The 15384-nt window shown below is 36.5% G+C and overlaps 1 protein-coding gene across 1 annotated transcript; it reads right to left on the reverse strand.

Annotated features, from left to right (window-relative positions):
* Positions 1 to 823: 823 nt before the first annotated feature.
* Positions 824 to 14867, reverse strand: LOC137299008 (protein phosphatase 2C-like domain-containing protein 1). The gene is made up of 7 exons (XM_067831468.1): positions 14808 to 14867; positions 13240 to 13498; positions 9294 to 10367; positions 7443 to 7544; positions 6642 to 6865; positions 4910 to 4930; positions 824 to 1396 (listed from the first exon to the last, which is right to left on the reverse strand). The coding sequence occupies exons 1-7, from the start codon at positions 14865 to 14867 to the stop codon at positions 824 to 826; spliced, it is 2313 nt and encodes a 770-aa protein (XP_067687569.1).
* Positions 14868 to 15384: the final 517 nt, after the last annotated feature.

The following is a 15384-nucleotide window of genomic DNA, read 5'->3' on the forward strand; positions in this document are numbered from 1 at the left end:
TGATTTGAATGACGTTACCACTGTTGATGACACAACAAAACAATTGTTTACGTGTCAATACGCAGTGAATAGTCTTTCAGTTTCCGGGAATCTAATACCATTTAATCATGTTTTTCAACCAATCAGATTACAGAACACAGTAACTTTTGGTTTACAATCTACCTTGTATCATTGATCTCATGAACAGTTTGTGATTGTCTGTTTTAAATTAACAATTGAAAAAAACAGACATGTAGCTTCATATTATGACATCAAAACTAAAATATTGACAGATTTCAGATGGTCGTGAAGCAACATTTATGGCTGTAACCTGCAGCTAGTGAAGTGTAGATCAATTTATAGGAAGATTTATGCATCTCGTTCAATGAAATCACACCTTGCTCATTAATGCTGTACACACATTTGAGCATTACTGAAAATGGCACCAGGTCCCAGCAAGGCTGTGAGTTTTGTGACTTTCTTGCATGGCTTTACCAAACGTTGACAGATACAGGTTACCATCCTCCCTGACAGAGGTAATGATAGAAAGTTAACAACACCTAATGCTTTCTGACAGATATTATCCTTTCATTTACCCTCTTTCATCTAACAGCTTTGGTCCAAAAAATTCCAAAGTACAGAAAATATAAATATAATCTCTCACAAGTGTTTTGATGTAAACTTGAACAGAGTGAGTGACTGCGAAATGATGTCAGTCAACCATGAATAAATATGTCTCTCAAAAAGTTTACATTAATTCAGAGCAAACTCATAACACATAATCCATAACAGTAAAGTTTGGCAGATTAGATATCACAGAGTGCCAGCTAATAAAATCAGTTGGTCAAACACCACTTCCAGGAAGAAGCATAACCATGACAGAGATGTTGTCCTTGGCACCAGCCAACAGAGCTGCCTGTACCAGATACTCTGCCATGTTCTTCGCCAGTTCTCGCTGTTTCTCCTCTAAGGTCTCCGGAACATGGTCGGGAATGTCTGCATGAACTGGGAGGGTCAGAAAGTCTGGGTCAAGGCCATGACCTTGATCTAAATCCGAAGTATCTTCAACATGGCTGCCAATCTCTGTTCTCAGATCTGCTTCAATGGTCAGAGTATTTACCTGTCCAGTCTTAATCTCTTCCACAGGCGTTGAGGTAGCTTGTGCGTCACTTACACCATCTTCTGACTGACATATATTTGATAATTCTTTGGAGCAAGATTCTACATCAATGTCAGGAAGATCACCCTGTTCAAGGTCATTGTTTGAAAATGACACTTTTCTGCTGTCATCCTTGCTTAAATTGTCTCTCATGACCTCAGCTTGTTTGGCCTTCTCATTGTTCTCAATCTCGTCAAGGAGGGGCTGGAGACTGGAGGATACGCTACGAGGAGGGGGTACATGATGTGTTGGCAGCATCTGAAACAGCCAAGCATCGTCAGCACAGGTAGCATACTACATTCTCCATAACTCTGAATTCTCACAGATTTTGTTTCATATCTACAGTAACTTTGTCCCTTTGCTCATACCACTGCACTCAACAACATTCCTGCCATAGCACTCTGTAAATAATCATGTCTGGGCTAGACAATTCAGTGATCAACATCATGAACATCAATCTGCACAGTCAGGATATATGATGACATGAGTCAACCACGTCAGTGAGGCTGACCACCCCATCATGTTAGTCGCATCTTACTGCAAGCATGGGTTACTGAAGACCAATTCTAACCCAGATTTTCATGGTTTCCACTGACACTCTAGTTGTAGTTGTACTTTTCACCAATGAATTATGAGACAGAATTGTTCATGCGAGAAGTAAAACAGCACACTAACCACATAACACTTCACACATACAAGTGCTGTTTGTCCTCTTGTCATCACATTGGTACCATATAAAGTCATGGCAGTTAACAAAAGTTCATATACAACATAGCTCTCGTTTGACTTCCATAATTTATAACTGGAAACATTATATTTCTTGTTGAAAACTTTGACACTCTTGAGTAGCAAACCACAAACTTGTCATATCTATTCATATGTTCTGAAGTCACTGTACCTGACCACATGAAGCATTCTTTATTTGACATGTTTCTAAACATAAAGGTTACTTTTCGCAGAATGTGAGGTGTGATTCATTTTCCTGGAATACTATAGAGACTTTCTGTCACTAATTCTGTCCACTCAGAATTTAGATTATGTTCTTCTTCCAATTTATAAAAATGAATTTACATATTAACACTAATGTCAATGTCAAAATGTAGAAGTTTTATCTAAAGAAAGGATCTTTACAGATTCATTTCTAGGATTACTTGTACTTAAGTCTTATCCAGTTGCTTTTACATAAGCAATGGTTTAATATTAATAAAACTGCAATCCTGATTTTGCACTTTAATGAAACATTAGATACTATCAGTTCTGCATTAAAACACTGTTCCCTTCATACAACCTGTGTTGTGTTGAAGATGAACATGAAGTTTGCTGAGGGCCTGATTTTGTAGTTCTGGGTAGTTTCACCTCACATTTTGCAGTATCTCAGCAATATTATCACAGGGACCTCATAGTTGTATTTACACTCTGTACCCATGTGGGATTCAAACCTCGACCTATGATGATGATACTTGGTAAGAACATGTTCCATAAGGTGAAATCTCATCTATCTACAACTGTCCTCAATTCTACAGTGATGGGTTGAAGGCCATAAGTCTTCTGTGTTACCCTTGAGCAGTTATAAACAAATTTTCATTTAAATACAATTCCAGAAATTTGTAGATCAGTTGACATGATGGAAATGTTTGTTAAAGTCAAATTCACATTTACTTGTTAATTTTCTTAGATAAATACTCACTTTACACTTTCATTATCATAAAAAGTGCCTTAGAAGCATATATCCAAAGGGTTAAAATAGGCTAAATACATTGCACTTAGTAATCGAAAGAAACAGATTTTAATTTTCAACTGCATACATTAAAAGGTTTCAAAAGCATTCATAAATGTTGAAATAAGCATATAAAATCACCTACCTATTCAGAGGCTAACTTAATGTATATTAGAAGCTCCTATTTCAAACTACAGGCCTTCGTCCCAAGACTATAGCAGTGAAGGACTCTATGACCAGTGTTAATGATCAACACACACATCTAATAAAATACAGGTTCCCTCTGGCAAGAATGAACATAAACATTGAAAATAAGCATATTTAAGCATAATTTTAAATTAAACATCAAAATCAATTAGTGTTATATCCAATCCAAGATATTACCATAACCATAGTTTCAAAAGTGCATGTGAGAACAACATACAAACCAATCATTTGGCAAGGGTGGCATATGTCTTTTTTCCCATTATAAAACAAAATTCAAAGGAAAAATTATAAAACAATCACAGAAATAAAACCATGTCTCATGAAAAATCAGCAATTACACAAAACATGCTTACAAAGCTTGTTGACACTGCACTCTGACAGGATACTGGTGCTTTAAAGGGAGACTACTCTCATGGACTTAGGCTACAGCTTAGGCTAAGAGTCACAGCATATCGGATTCAGTGTTCACCGTGTGTGTAAAATTTCAAGGTGCACATCAGAATAACATTTGAGAGATACCTTAATTAAAGCTGTTATGTCATTTTGACATAAGTTGTTAATTATTCCTCAATGTTCATGACCAAGATGGGCACAGGCCCTACAAATGTAATTTGGCATAATTGAGGATTTTTTCTGTTATGTTATACATGTATGTGAGTATTCTCTGCTACTTTGTGAGTATTCTCTGTTACTTCATATATATTACTATATATCTATTCTGTTACCTCTCATGTCATGTGAGTGTACTCTAAATATGATTACTTATATGTATTTTCTGTTACTTTACATATGAGTGGTCTCTGTTACTTTACATATGAGTGGTCTCTGTTACTTTACATATGAGTGGTCTCTGTTACTTTACATATGAGTGGTCTCTGTTACTTTACATATGAGTGGCCGCTGTTACTTTACATATGAGTGGCCGCTGTTACTTTACATATGAGTGGTCTCTGTTACTTTACATATGAGTGGCCGCTGTTACTTTACATATGAGTGGTCTCTGTTACTTTACATATGAGTGGCCGCTGTTACTTTACATATGAGTGGTCTCTGTTACTTTACATATGAGTGGCCGCTGTTACTTTACATATGAGTGGTCTCTCTTACTTTACATATGAGTGGCCACAGTTACTTTACATGTGAGTGTCTTCCATACTTTTTCTGTGAGGTGCTGTTACATTATCTGAGTGTTCTCTGTTACTTCATATGTGAGTGTTCTCTATTAATTTATCTGTGAGTATGAATGTTTTGTTACTTTACCTGTGAGTATAACAGTTTTCTGTTATTTTCTCTGTGAGTGTTGTTACTCTGTCTGTGAGTATGAGTGTTATCTGTTAAATTATCTGTGAGTGTTCTCTGTAACTTTTTCTGTGAGTGTTCTCTTATGCTCTACCTGTAACTGTTCTGTTTTTCTTTATATGTGATGTGTTCTCCGTTACTTTATCTGTGAGTGTTCTCTGTTATCTTATCTGTGGAACACAGCAAAGGGTAGGTAAAACTCATACAAAATATCTATTGCAAAAAGAACTGTATTTCTAGACAGGTACCATCATATATGTACATTAGAGTTTGTGAGTTTGCATGGTAAGTGTATGAGGTCTACTGTGGAAGACATAACTGACTGATGAAAATGCAGTTTTGGATATTATATTTCAATCATTTCTTCCTAAGATTAAGACAGTCTCTGTATCTATGTTCTGTCAATGCTATATGATGAAACTGATGAGGGTTTAGTACTATGAGAGTGGTGAAGGGAGAAACAGATGACGTTGAGTACTACCTGAAACTAAATCACCCGAACAAAGAGATTTAAAAGTTACATTTGAAACTTCAACCATTGCCATTACCTTCTGTAATTTTCTCAGACGCTTAATTAAATAAACAATGAATTAAAATTATTAAGCATCATCATTACAACATATGCAATAAATATTAAAGTATGTCTGGGTATGTCTGCCTTCGTCTTTAATGCCATATTCAGCAATATTCCAGCTATGTAATGATAACCTGTAAATAAACAACTTTGCACCAGACAATCCAGTGATCAGTATCATAAGCAACAACCTAATGTATTGACTCATGATGACATACAACCAACCAAGTTACATCCTCGATATCTCCAAGATATACGTTCGATAAATCTTCACTATACCCTGGCTGCAACTACAGCAACCTCATGAATTTATTACCTCCCTTGGCTGGCTTTTTATCTAATCAGGTATCTACGCTGGATAGTTGAGCGTACCAATCACAACTCACTTCTGCTTTTTAAATTATCTAACTGATTGAACTTGGGAACACAAGTGATGCATAGGTATTCTCAAAGAGGTAGAAGGAGTTCTTAAACATTTGTAAAAGTTTTGGACTTGTCAGTTTGCCTGTATGATTTCCCCAAAATCTGAGTTGCACTGTGAACAAACGTTTGTAGCTGCAAGCTATCTTTGTTGACACTGGCAAGCTCAGTTGTAATTGCAGCTTAGCTGACTGACTAACTGTGTGAATGCGGAGGCAGAAAAGGGAGGTAATAAAATTCATCAGGGGATCCAGTGACATGAGAAACAGATACAGTGGTACAACATATATCTTGTAGAGTCTCACATAAGTATAATTTGCAGTTTCATGTATTACTGCCTCTTTTTTTCATTGCCTTGAAAACAAATAGAGCTGTATCACGCAAAATGTATTTATCTATTTTCTTCATTCAGAAAATCCACCCAAAATTGAATCAATCAATCAATCAATCAATCAATCAAACACACAAACAAACAAACAAACAAACAAACAAACAAACAAACAAACAAACACTGGTAGCATTGAACGAATCTGTATTTTGTGTGTGTTTTGAACATATTGACATTTTGGAAAAATAATTATCTGGAGTTCATGGTTCAGTACATTCCAATTTTCTTAATGACACTCCTAAAGTTGCACAACATTTTTATATGATCCCACCTGTGAAAACCTAATGTGTCTCTCCTGTAAAGACTCTCACAATGATGACCTTCCAGAGGCAGCACTGCTGACATTGATCATGATGATGACAACACTGATGAAATGCAAACACTAATAAGTTCGCGGCGTTCGAAATACCTGCCTGCTCAACCACCTGGGACCGGTTATTTTCAACATGCAGTGCCGTCATTCTCAAATTCACCTGCCTGACAGTCAGGTCTATATTTAGACATGTGTATGAGGATATGCATTATTTTTCAGGATATTGAATTCATCATATGTAATTCACTCACAAAAATATATGATGAATTCCAGTTGGATGATAAACTATGTCCCTTGTGTCAAACCTAAATTGTGTGCAAACAGGTAAGGTTTGGTCACCTGGGCTTACACGTTTTACATCTAATGAGCCCTGCAGGAAGCTTGGAAGTTTTGGGAGTTTCATACCTTGATAATTGTGGCCATATTGATGACAATATTGAACACCATGACAAGTATGACAACAATGAGAAGGATGACAACAATGACATTATACGTAATATCTCATAGTTTACATAACAACATGTAAACTTGATAACAACAATAGAACAAAAGGAGTTTACATTACGTCGTATAAGCTAACATTACCTTCAGCAGTAGGGATGTGACTTCTTGGTCTGAAAATATTTCCCAAACGCCATTAGTGGCAAACACCAGAAATTGGGCATACTGGTCGATGGACACGCAGGTAGTGTGTGGCTCCACCTGCAGGCATTTCTTCAGACTGAGATCACCATGGTTACCAAGACCACGGGTGGTTGCCACGACGCCATTCACTTGGCATTCACGAGAACTTTCACTGAGAGTACCTCCTAAAACACCAACACAATTTTAGCCCAAAGTGTTGAGATATTTATGTCCACTTTTCATTTTCTAATCCCACAGAATGACCATTAAAGTGAATAGCTCAAGAGTAAAATTTCAAAAATTGTAGTTCAGTGTCACATATATTTAACATACTTTGACATATGGGGAAAAAGATGTCTCTATAACACAACACCTTATCCTACGGAACATATCATTATAGTGTATATTTGAAAATGTAATTCAATAAAAGAAAGGGGTTATTTTTGTGTGGAATGAATTTTCATGAAGGCAGGAAGAGTTGTCTACCATTTGCCTGATGATGTTTGTAAAAGTAAAGTAAAGTAAAGTAAGAGTTATCTCCCTTTCTGAATTGAGAAAACCTTCCCCACATTTCCTGTTGCATTCTCATGTTTATGGAATTCAGCTTTACAGTTTTAAAATGTCTGAGGTGGTAGAAATGCTAAAAATAAGAGAGATGAATAAAACTGTTAAACTGGTTTAACATTTTCTCATTTCAGGTTATACAGACTATATAACATCAAATCGGTCATTAAGGCTTTACACCATTGTCTGTGTACTTACCATTCTTGAGAACACGCTTCCGTTCCTTCGGATTGCTTGGTGTGTGATCCTTTGTTAACCTATACGAAGTGTTTCCTCGTACCAACAATCCATGGATATTGCCTGTGCAGAAATCATGAATATCAAGTGAGTGAATGAGTGAGTTTTGTTATGATGATCAAATGAATATCAAGTGAGTGAATGAGTGAGTTTTGTTATGATGATCAAATGAATATCAAGAGCGACTATGATAGAGAGTGTGTGAGTTTAGTTTTATGCTGCACTCAGCAATATTCCAGCTATATGGTGGCAGCCTGTAAATAATCCAGTCTGGACCAGACAATCCAGTGATCAACAGCATGTGCATTGATCTGCACAATTGGGAACCGATGACATGTGTCAACCAAGTCAGTTCAAATGAATTAATGCAACGTTGCATTAAATCAACTCTCAAACCTTCTACGGACCAAACATTATTTCAATCGTACCATATAGAGTTATGGTCCTTGGAGTGCTCATTACGAATTCCTATGCACAATTTGTGATTGAAACCAATTCTGCAAACACCTACAACACTGCATGTGACAGTTTTCAATGTACAGAGCATTTGTTTGTTTACTTCCACATGTGGCAAGTGTTTTCTGTTTGGAAGATGTTTGCCTCGAAGTTTCAATTATCGGTTTCAAGGAAGTCATATTGGATGATAAGTTACTTATTGCATCAATAGGAAGCAAAAATGTGCACATAATCCTTGATATATATAATGTAATATAGGCCAAAATACTGTCAAAAATGTGTGACTGTGCCATTAAAGAAAGATATTTAAACAAAATAGTGTATCCATATTGAAATAAGATACACAAGATTACGCAATACCATTCAGAAACCTGTCAAATGTAACATATTTATATTTGGGATTGCACTAATTTATCAGTAAAATTCTTGTACTTTTGTGGACTGAGTCCAAAGCTGTGTGAGGTCAGTGGGTCTTTGAAACTATGTGCTGGAGAGCATGGACTCTCACTTTTACTCCGTGAGTCAACAAAAGTACCAGAAACTGTACTGTACTGACAAACTATAACACCAAATATAGCTAGAGGTGGTCCAAATAACTGAAATAGTCGAAGATTGGTCATAGTGATTTAAAGACCAAACAGTTGATGATGTTTCTGATCAAACACAAACAATTCTGGAACCCTTGTTTCCTTTAATTTATCACGAGGTTTGTTTTGTCTGTTACATTTCATTAGAACTGACTGAATTTATCTTAAAGACTTAAAGAAGAAATTTATGTTCTTAACATACTAGTCCACCTTCAAAGCTGCCAAATTTGCAAATGCATTTTGTGAAATTTGAAAATCCCCCCCAAAACTATGTTTTTTCATTTTTTGTTTTTGTGCATAAGCAAAAATAACCAGGAAAATCCATGAATAAAGATAACCAATTCTTTTCGATGATTGTCAGTTGCAAAGAACAAATCATCAATTATCAGATTTTAACATATTTCCTAACATATGCTAGGTACACTTATTTTTCAGCTATGCCTAAACATACTTTGTTGAAACCTGTTATCATAAACACAGCAAACACTGCTGTAATGTCATGATGTGTACATATTCCAGACAATGTGCAGTTATGCAGATCAAAACAGCACAATAAATGAAAACAAAAATATGACAGCGTAAAAGCTAAGACTGAACTTAGCTCAGCACTATACATGAAAACAGATAAGAGGGCAAATTTATAAGAATTTTGAAAAGACAATGGGGACTGGAGGATACGACTGGAATATCTGTACATTTGAGATAGCAGAGTTTGAGATAAGAGGAATGTGGTACAGATTGTTGATGGAATATGTATTTTGGTACAAACCTGCATTAGCCAGATGAACAAGCCCTAGTTGCATGGCCGTGTCACCATTCCCACCCTCATCCTTCTGAGGAGAGTTCTCTGATTCCTTGAAACTGTCTCCAGGCTCCGTAGCCTGTACTATGGCAGTAAGAGCAGAACATCCACTCCAGCGAACCTTGGAACACTCATCTTTCCCATAGGACAACAAGATGTCCAGCAGGTGATAGGCCTTCTTGAAGGCACTGGATATTTTGGGTGAGAGGGGATGCTTAGGTTTGGAAGACTTCTTCCTCTTTGTCTCTTCATCACCTTCTGAATTCTGTTCTTTGTCCTTCATCAGAAGGTCGTACTTGTCCTCACACAGTGCAATGATCTGCTGAATAATGTCCATACTCTCTTGGTGGAGCAGAACTCTCTCACTGTCCTTTGTGTCTGGGCGGTCAAACTTGTAGTGCGAGATGTCTGTCACATCAGCAAGGTTGTGGGCAGTTGTGGACTTTGTCTTGGGGTCAAATTTGGCCATCTCATTGAGCAGAAGTCTATGTAGCTCTGATGCTGCCACTTCTGCTGCAAAACGGCCATGGTGGCCGTCAAAGAGAGCAAGGTAGCATTTGTCACGATCGTCTCCAAAATAATCTTGAAACACTCTTGTATCCTCCATTACACTTTTCCATCTTTCATTCTGGCTTGAGCACAAGCCTACAGCTAGTGTGCATGATGGGCTACAGTTCAAGGACACTCCGTTTACATTTGTGTTTATGTTTTGACGAATCTGTCGACACATGTCATATGTGTCTTCAATATCAGACTTCAGACGTTCATAGGCGTCATTGATCACTTTTATGGCTTTTGGGTCAATGGGATTTTTCTCAGTGGCCTCATTCTTCAGCCTGCGGAGGATGGCATTTCTCCGCTTGAGGAGGGCTTCAGAGTTGTCTGGCAATGTGGAACACTTGAACTTCATTACAGTGAGGGCATTGTGGAAGCTGCGGTGGTCGAGGAGGGTCCGGATGTCGATGAAGATGCCACACTTGTCACATCTAACAGTAATATCAGGCTTATTCGTGTACTCTGTCATCAGAGTGTCAGGGGTATCTGAAATCATCATCATTTTTAGGTAATGTCTTTATTTGTTAGTGTGGTAATTAATCCCATACTCAGCAATAGTTCAGCTTTATAACATTACCTGTATATCAAGTCTGTGAGCAAAGATCCATGCAACAATACGAAAATACCTGAGTGAGTGAGTGAGTGAGTGAGTGAGTGAGTGAGTGAGTGAGTGAGTGAGTGAGTGAGTGAGTGAGTGAGTGAGTGAGTGAGTGAGTGAGTGAGTGAGTGAGTGAGTGAGTGAGTGAGTGAGTGAGTGAGTGAGTGAGTTGGGTTCTATGCCGTTTTTAGGAAAATTCCAGAAATTTCATGGCAGGGAAACCACAAGTGGGCTTCACACATTGTACTCAAATGGATACCAAACCTGGGCTTTTGGCATGATAAGCAAATGCTTGTGGATCATTGCTGAAAACATCAATCACTGAATAGTCTGATCTGGACTCAATTATTTACAGACTGCTATAACATAATGATAACATTTTAAGTATGACATTAAACAACAAACACAACCAAATTACTCACAGAATTTCTTGTAATAGTAATACATCATCAGAGGTGTGACGTCCGATTTGGACCGGCACTGACTCGGGGTACGTCTGATCAATGAATGTCGAGGCATCATTACAGATGTTCGACTTACTCTTAGCTTACTTCACAACAGACTGGCACTGACCAGTACTGTGAAATAACCATACCATCAGCTCCTACATACCATACTTCCTCAATAACAGTACATAACCAAAACATCACAACTTAAATAGCTCATTATCTAAAAGCTAAAACTAAAAACAGACTTTCCCTCAAATAATCTTCATATTTACAATTGAGGACGGTTTCAGTTTTAGTATGTAAGTCTACTTATGGATATGTAAACATTGTTAAAGTGTAGTGACAGAACGTGATGGGTAGAGTTTATTACGTGTTATACGGTGTAACATGATAGCTTAATCTGATCATATGTCATTCACACTAGGTAACTGATAGACCTGGATTTAGCAGATAACACAAGACACAGGAGGAACCCAACCATGCAACACAGGAACACAATATTACCTTCAAGCTGAACAAATGTATGAACAATGCCTAATATTTTGATTCCAGGTTAACCTGTGAGCTATTAGATTCTGTCTTTGATAATATTCTTGTGGAAAATAAGTCTTCGCATAAGTCTTGGGCAAAAAAACATATATTTGTTAATATCCAGGATTATAATGGATTTTCGAATGGAAACAATAAATTTATTACTCAATTTTAATATTCTGTTTTTGTAATATTATGGATATGATGAAATGATGAATCATTTTGTTTTTGATATTATTCAAGATACAAAGAATATGTAATCTACATGTAATGCATTCACTTTGCACAAATAAATAAATCTGATTCTAGTAAACTCTCAACTCAGTAGTTTTGTGAAATAACAAGGCAATGTTAGGCATAAGCCTTAGGCCAGAACATTCATATTTTATAGTTCTGGTTATGAAGGGATTTTGTTTCTTTTCTTCTTTAAAAAAATAGTGTTTCATCAACAACACAGAAAAGAAGTATGAAAATGCATATTTTTGCAGCAATCTGTTCAAGTTTAGCTGTGAAAGTGAAATTTCATTTGACAAGCCGAAAGGTCTTTATAGAACAAAGAAGCTAATCCTAAACACACAGTCTGTACATACACACACATTTTTAAACAGACTTGGAAAGACAGGAGTAATTTTCATTCAAAGTAAACGTTTTTAGAAGTCTTTTTCTGAATTGTGAGTCATGAAAATATTTGGTAAAAAATAAATATTGATTCTAAATAAGCGAAGGGCTTTCAAAACATAGATATTATTTTGCCAATTGCAGTTTACAGTAGAAAAAAAATTGCTTAACATATTTGGTGGAGTTATTTGGATTCAAGGTACTCTTATTAGAAATAATGCTGAGTCAACAGGATGAAAATGTTTTGTTAGTTTTCAAAATTGTTCAGTTAAATACACAGAGATTATGTGAATATGAAAACATGTCCATATTGGGGCAAGACTCCTGGCTAAAAATATTAAAAAAGAGAAATGTTGGGGTTGACAATGAAATAAGCAGGGACAAGAAACAGAACATACCACTTTGTCTGACTGAACTATGATCATCTTCAAACATTTTCCAGGTTGGGACGCAATGGTATTACACTGACAAGATGTGCTGATAAATATTGCTTTTCGTATTATCTTTGTTTATTATTTTTTATTTTTAGGAAAACACACTCCAAATTCAATAATTATTACACAGCAATAAGGAAGCTATCAGCTGTAGGTCTTACTATTATATACAGGTGCATTGAAAAACAGTACCAGCAAAATCACATATATGTATAACTGTTACAATGTCTGAGAACCAATGAAGATCCAGGTTAGAATTGATCCTCAGTAACCCATGCTTATCGTTATGGCATCAAGTGCTGCATATCGTTGCTGCATGCGACAGAAAACAAAACTCCCTAACTCACTCGTTACAATGTCTGGTAATACAGAGAGGGTTCCACTTCAGCATATACGACATGCATTCACTATGCGCTCAGAAATAGAACAACATTTCTGTCAAACGTTTTGGGAATTTCGTGTGCACACCAAGTTTTATCAGCAAGTTGAATAATATTTGACTACAGCAATTACCAGCAGCATTAATTATGATTTGTAGATTTACAATTTGGTTACGCTTGACAAAATTTAAAGATGAAAAAGAGACAAAGACTTTTTGTTTAAATGAAATCTGAATTAAAATATCTTCTCAGATGCATTAACATTTGAGCAGGTGATGGAGTGCTTAAAAGAGCAGAAGATTAATTTTCTCAAATAAAGAACAGATAACATAAAATATCATGTCCAACCTGTTCTGATAACATTCTGTGCCTTAAACAGCTCTGTAGCATATCTTGATGCTAAAATGGGATGTAACTGAGACTCATTGATTGCTTCTTTCTTTGCCGGATCCTTGCTGTCACTCTTCGTTTCCTCCTTCCCTCCCATGGGGGTTCCAGGTGGGTTGCTTTTCTGTAAGTTCTTCATCAAAATGCTCATGTATGATCTCTTTTCGGAAGTTGTAGGACTACGTCTTCTTGGATAGCTTTGTTGTGACCTGGCATCCAACTGTAAACACAACCAGAACAATAAACTACCAGTTTGATTACAAGGTTAAACAATACAGACACATATCAAGGAAAGAAACTTTCCAAAATTTCCCACTAGACCACATGACCAGTAGATGGATTATAATCAGTGGTCCTGACTGTACTTTGTAGATTTACAAAATCCACTGGCCATGAGGACCACTGCAAAGTCATCATTTAGTGGTCTTGGCCCCGATATCTCCAAACAAACTGAAGTTTTTTATTCAAATTTCAAACTGATTTTGTCTATTTCAAACACTTGAAATTTTTTAACTCAACTGAGTTTTTAAAATAAGAAAGCCAAAACAACTTAGGCAATATATTCACAAAACTCAAAGAGTGTACTATTTGTGAGCTTAATATAAAAATTTCAGTACGTTCTGGGAAATGTATTTTCTCAAATTTGAGTAAAAACTCTAACTTAAGTTAAAACTCAGACTCAAGTTTGTTTTGAGAAATCAAGGCCAGATGAATATTTACTAGTCAGGGACCACAGGCCCAGCGTAAATTTCATACACTGTATACACAAGAACCAAGAACATAATAACACTTAAAAAATAGATGATGGTCTGATAAGTGCAGTATGAAAATATTGGATTTGATGCCACTTGTGACAGTTTTCCATTCAAACCACAGCAGGTCTGTTAAATAGGCCCAAGTCTCAGGAATTTACCACATCGACAAAACCATTTACCTGGTATTATGATGATGATGATGATGATGATGATGATGATGATGATGATGATGATGATAAACCAAGAAAGAACAAATTGGCCAAAGTAGGAAGTACAACTATTAAAATTATTTAATATTTTACATTGATATATTTCTTACAAATATTTTGAAGGTTATTCAAATAAAATTATTAACAAGAATTTTCGGATTTCCAACTCTAACGGATAAATCTAACGATACTATATGTGTAGCTGACACATATTTAGATTATATAACCTATAAATTAATCTTATTCTCAAGTTAAAGGGGAACACTTAAGACAAAGTACACGCCCTAATCCCCGTAAGAATGAACACCGCCCTGAAGCAGAGCTTGAGATAATCTTGTGTCGCTCAAACCCGAATTGCGAGAGCTGAAACGTAATCTCCCCCTCATGGGTTACACCACACACGAACTTAGGATCGGTCATCTTAAGCGTTTACTTCATTCCTGCTAGGGAATCCCTATCCCTCATGTTCGATCTAATTTCTACATGTAATCTATCACGAAATCAACATATCCCATTCATCGGTGTCACCTTCAATATTATCTGAAACGAGGCATTGTTAACCAACCTGCGATATTGACAGCCTTACCGGGCTGTTCGGTCCTATGTACACCTCGACCTGTGACATCGTAACCAGGAGAACTGTAAACAACCTACCGGAAGTCTGGCTGTTCTGTTCTCCTCCCCGGCGATCTTAAATACCACGCGTGCGCTCTTGACTGGAATTAATTTGTTTGCAGTTTAGTGACTGCCCTCATAATTGAACTCTTTTCACCCTGAAACTACCAGACGTGATTTTCGTTTGTGTGTTTATGTAAATATTTTGATTATGGTGTTTATTGTACAGTTATTTTCCAACATATTTCACATAAAATGTAAAATTTTACACAGACGTCACTAAAACACTTGCAATTGGATTTCGGTGTCACATCTATCAATAAAAACATATAGAACTTAGATTTTCAGTCCATCGTCTGTGGTCCATACGTAATTTAAATCATCTTCGGTAAATATTACCGCATCTTGACACGAGTGAAAGTTATGGGCGCGTGAGGAATATTCCAGCAATATCAAGGCAGAATACCACACGTCCTCACACCAGAAATGCTCTTTACTCATTGAAACCATGTTTGGAATCGAACTGA

The sequence above is a fragment of the Haliotis asinina genome, chromosome 10 (assembly GCF_037392515.1).
Source record: "Haliotis asinina isolate JCU_RB_2024 chromosome 10, JCU_Hal_asi_v2, whole genome shotgun sequence".
Classification (NCBI taxonomy): Eukaryota; Metazoa; Mollusca; class Gastropoda; order Lepetellida; family Haliotidae; genus Haliotis; species Haliotis asinina.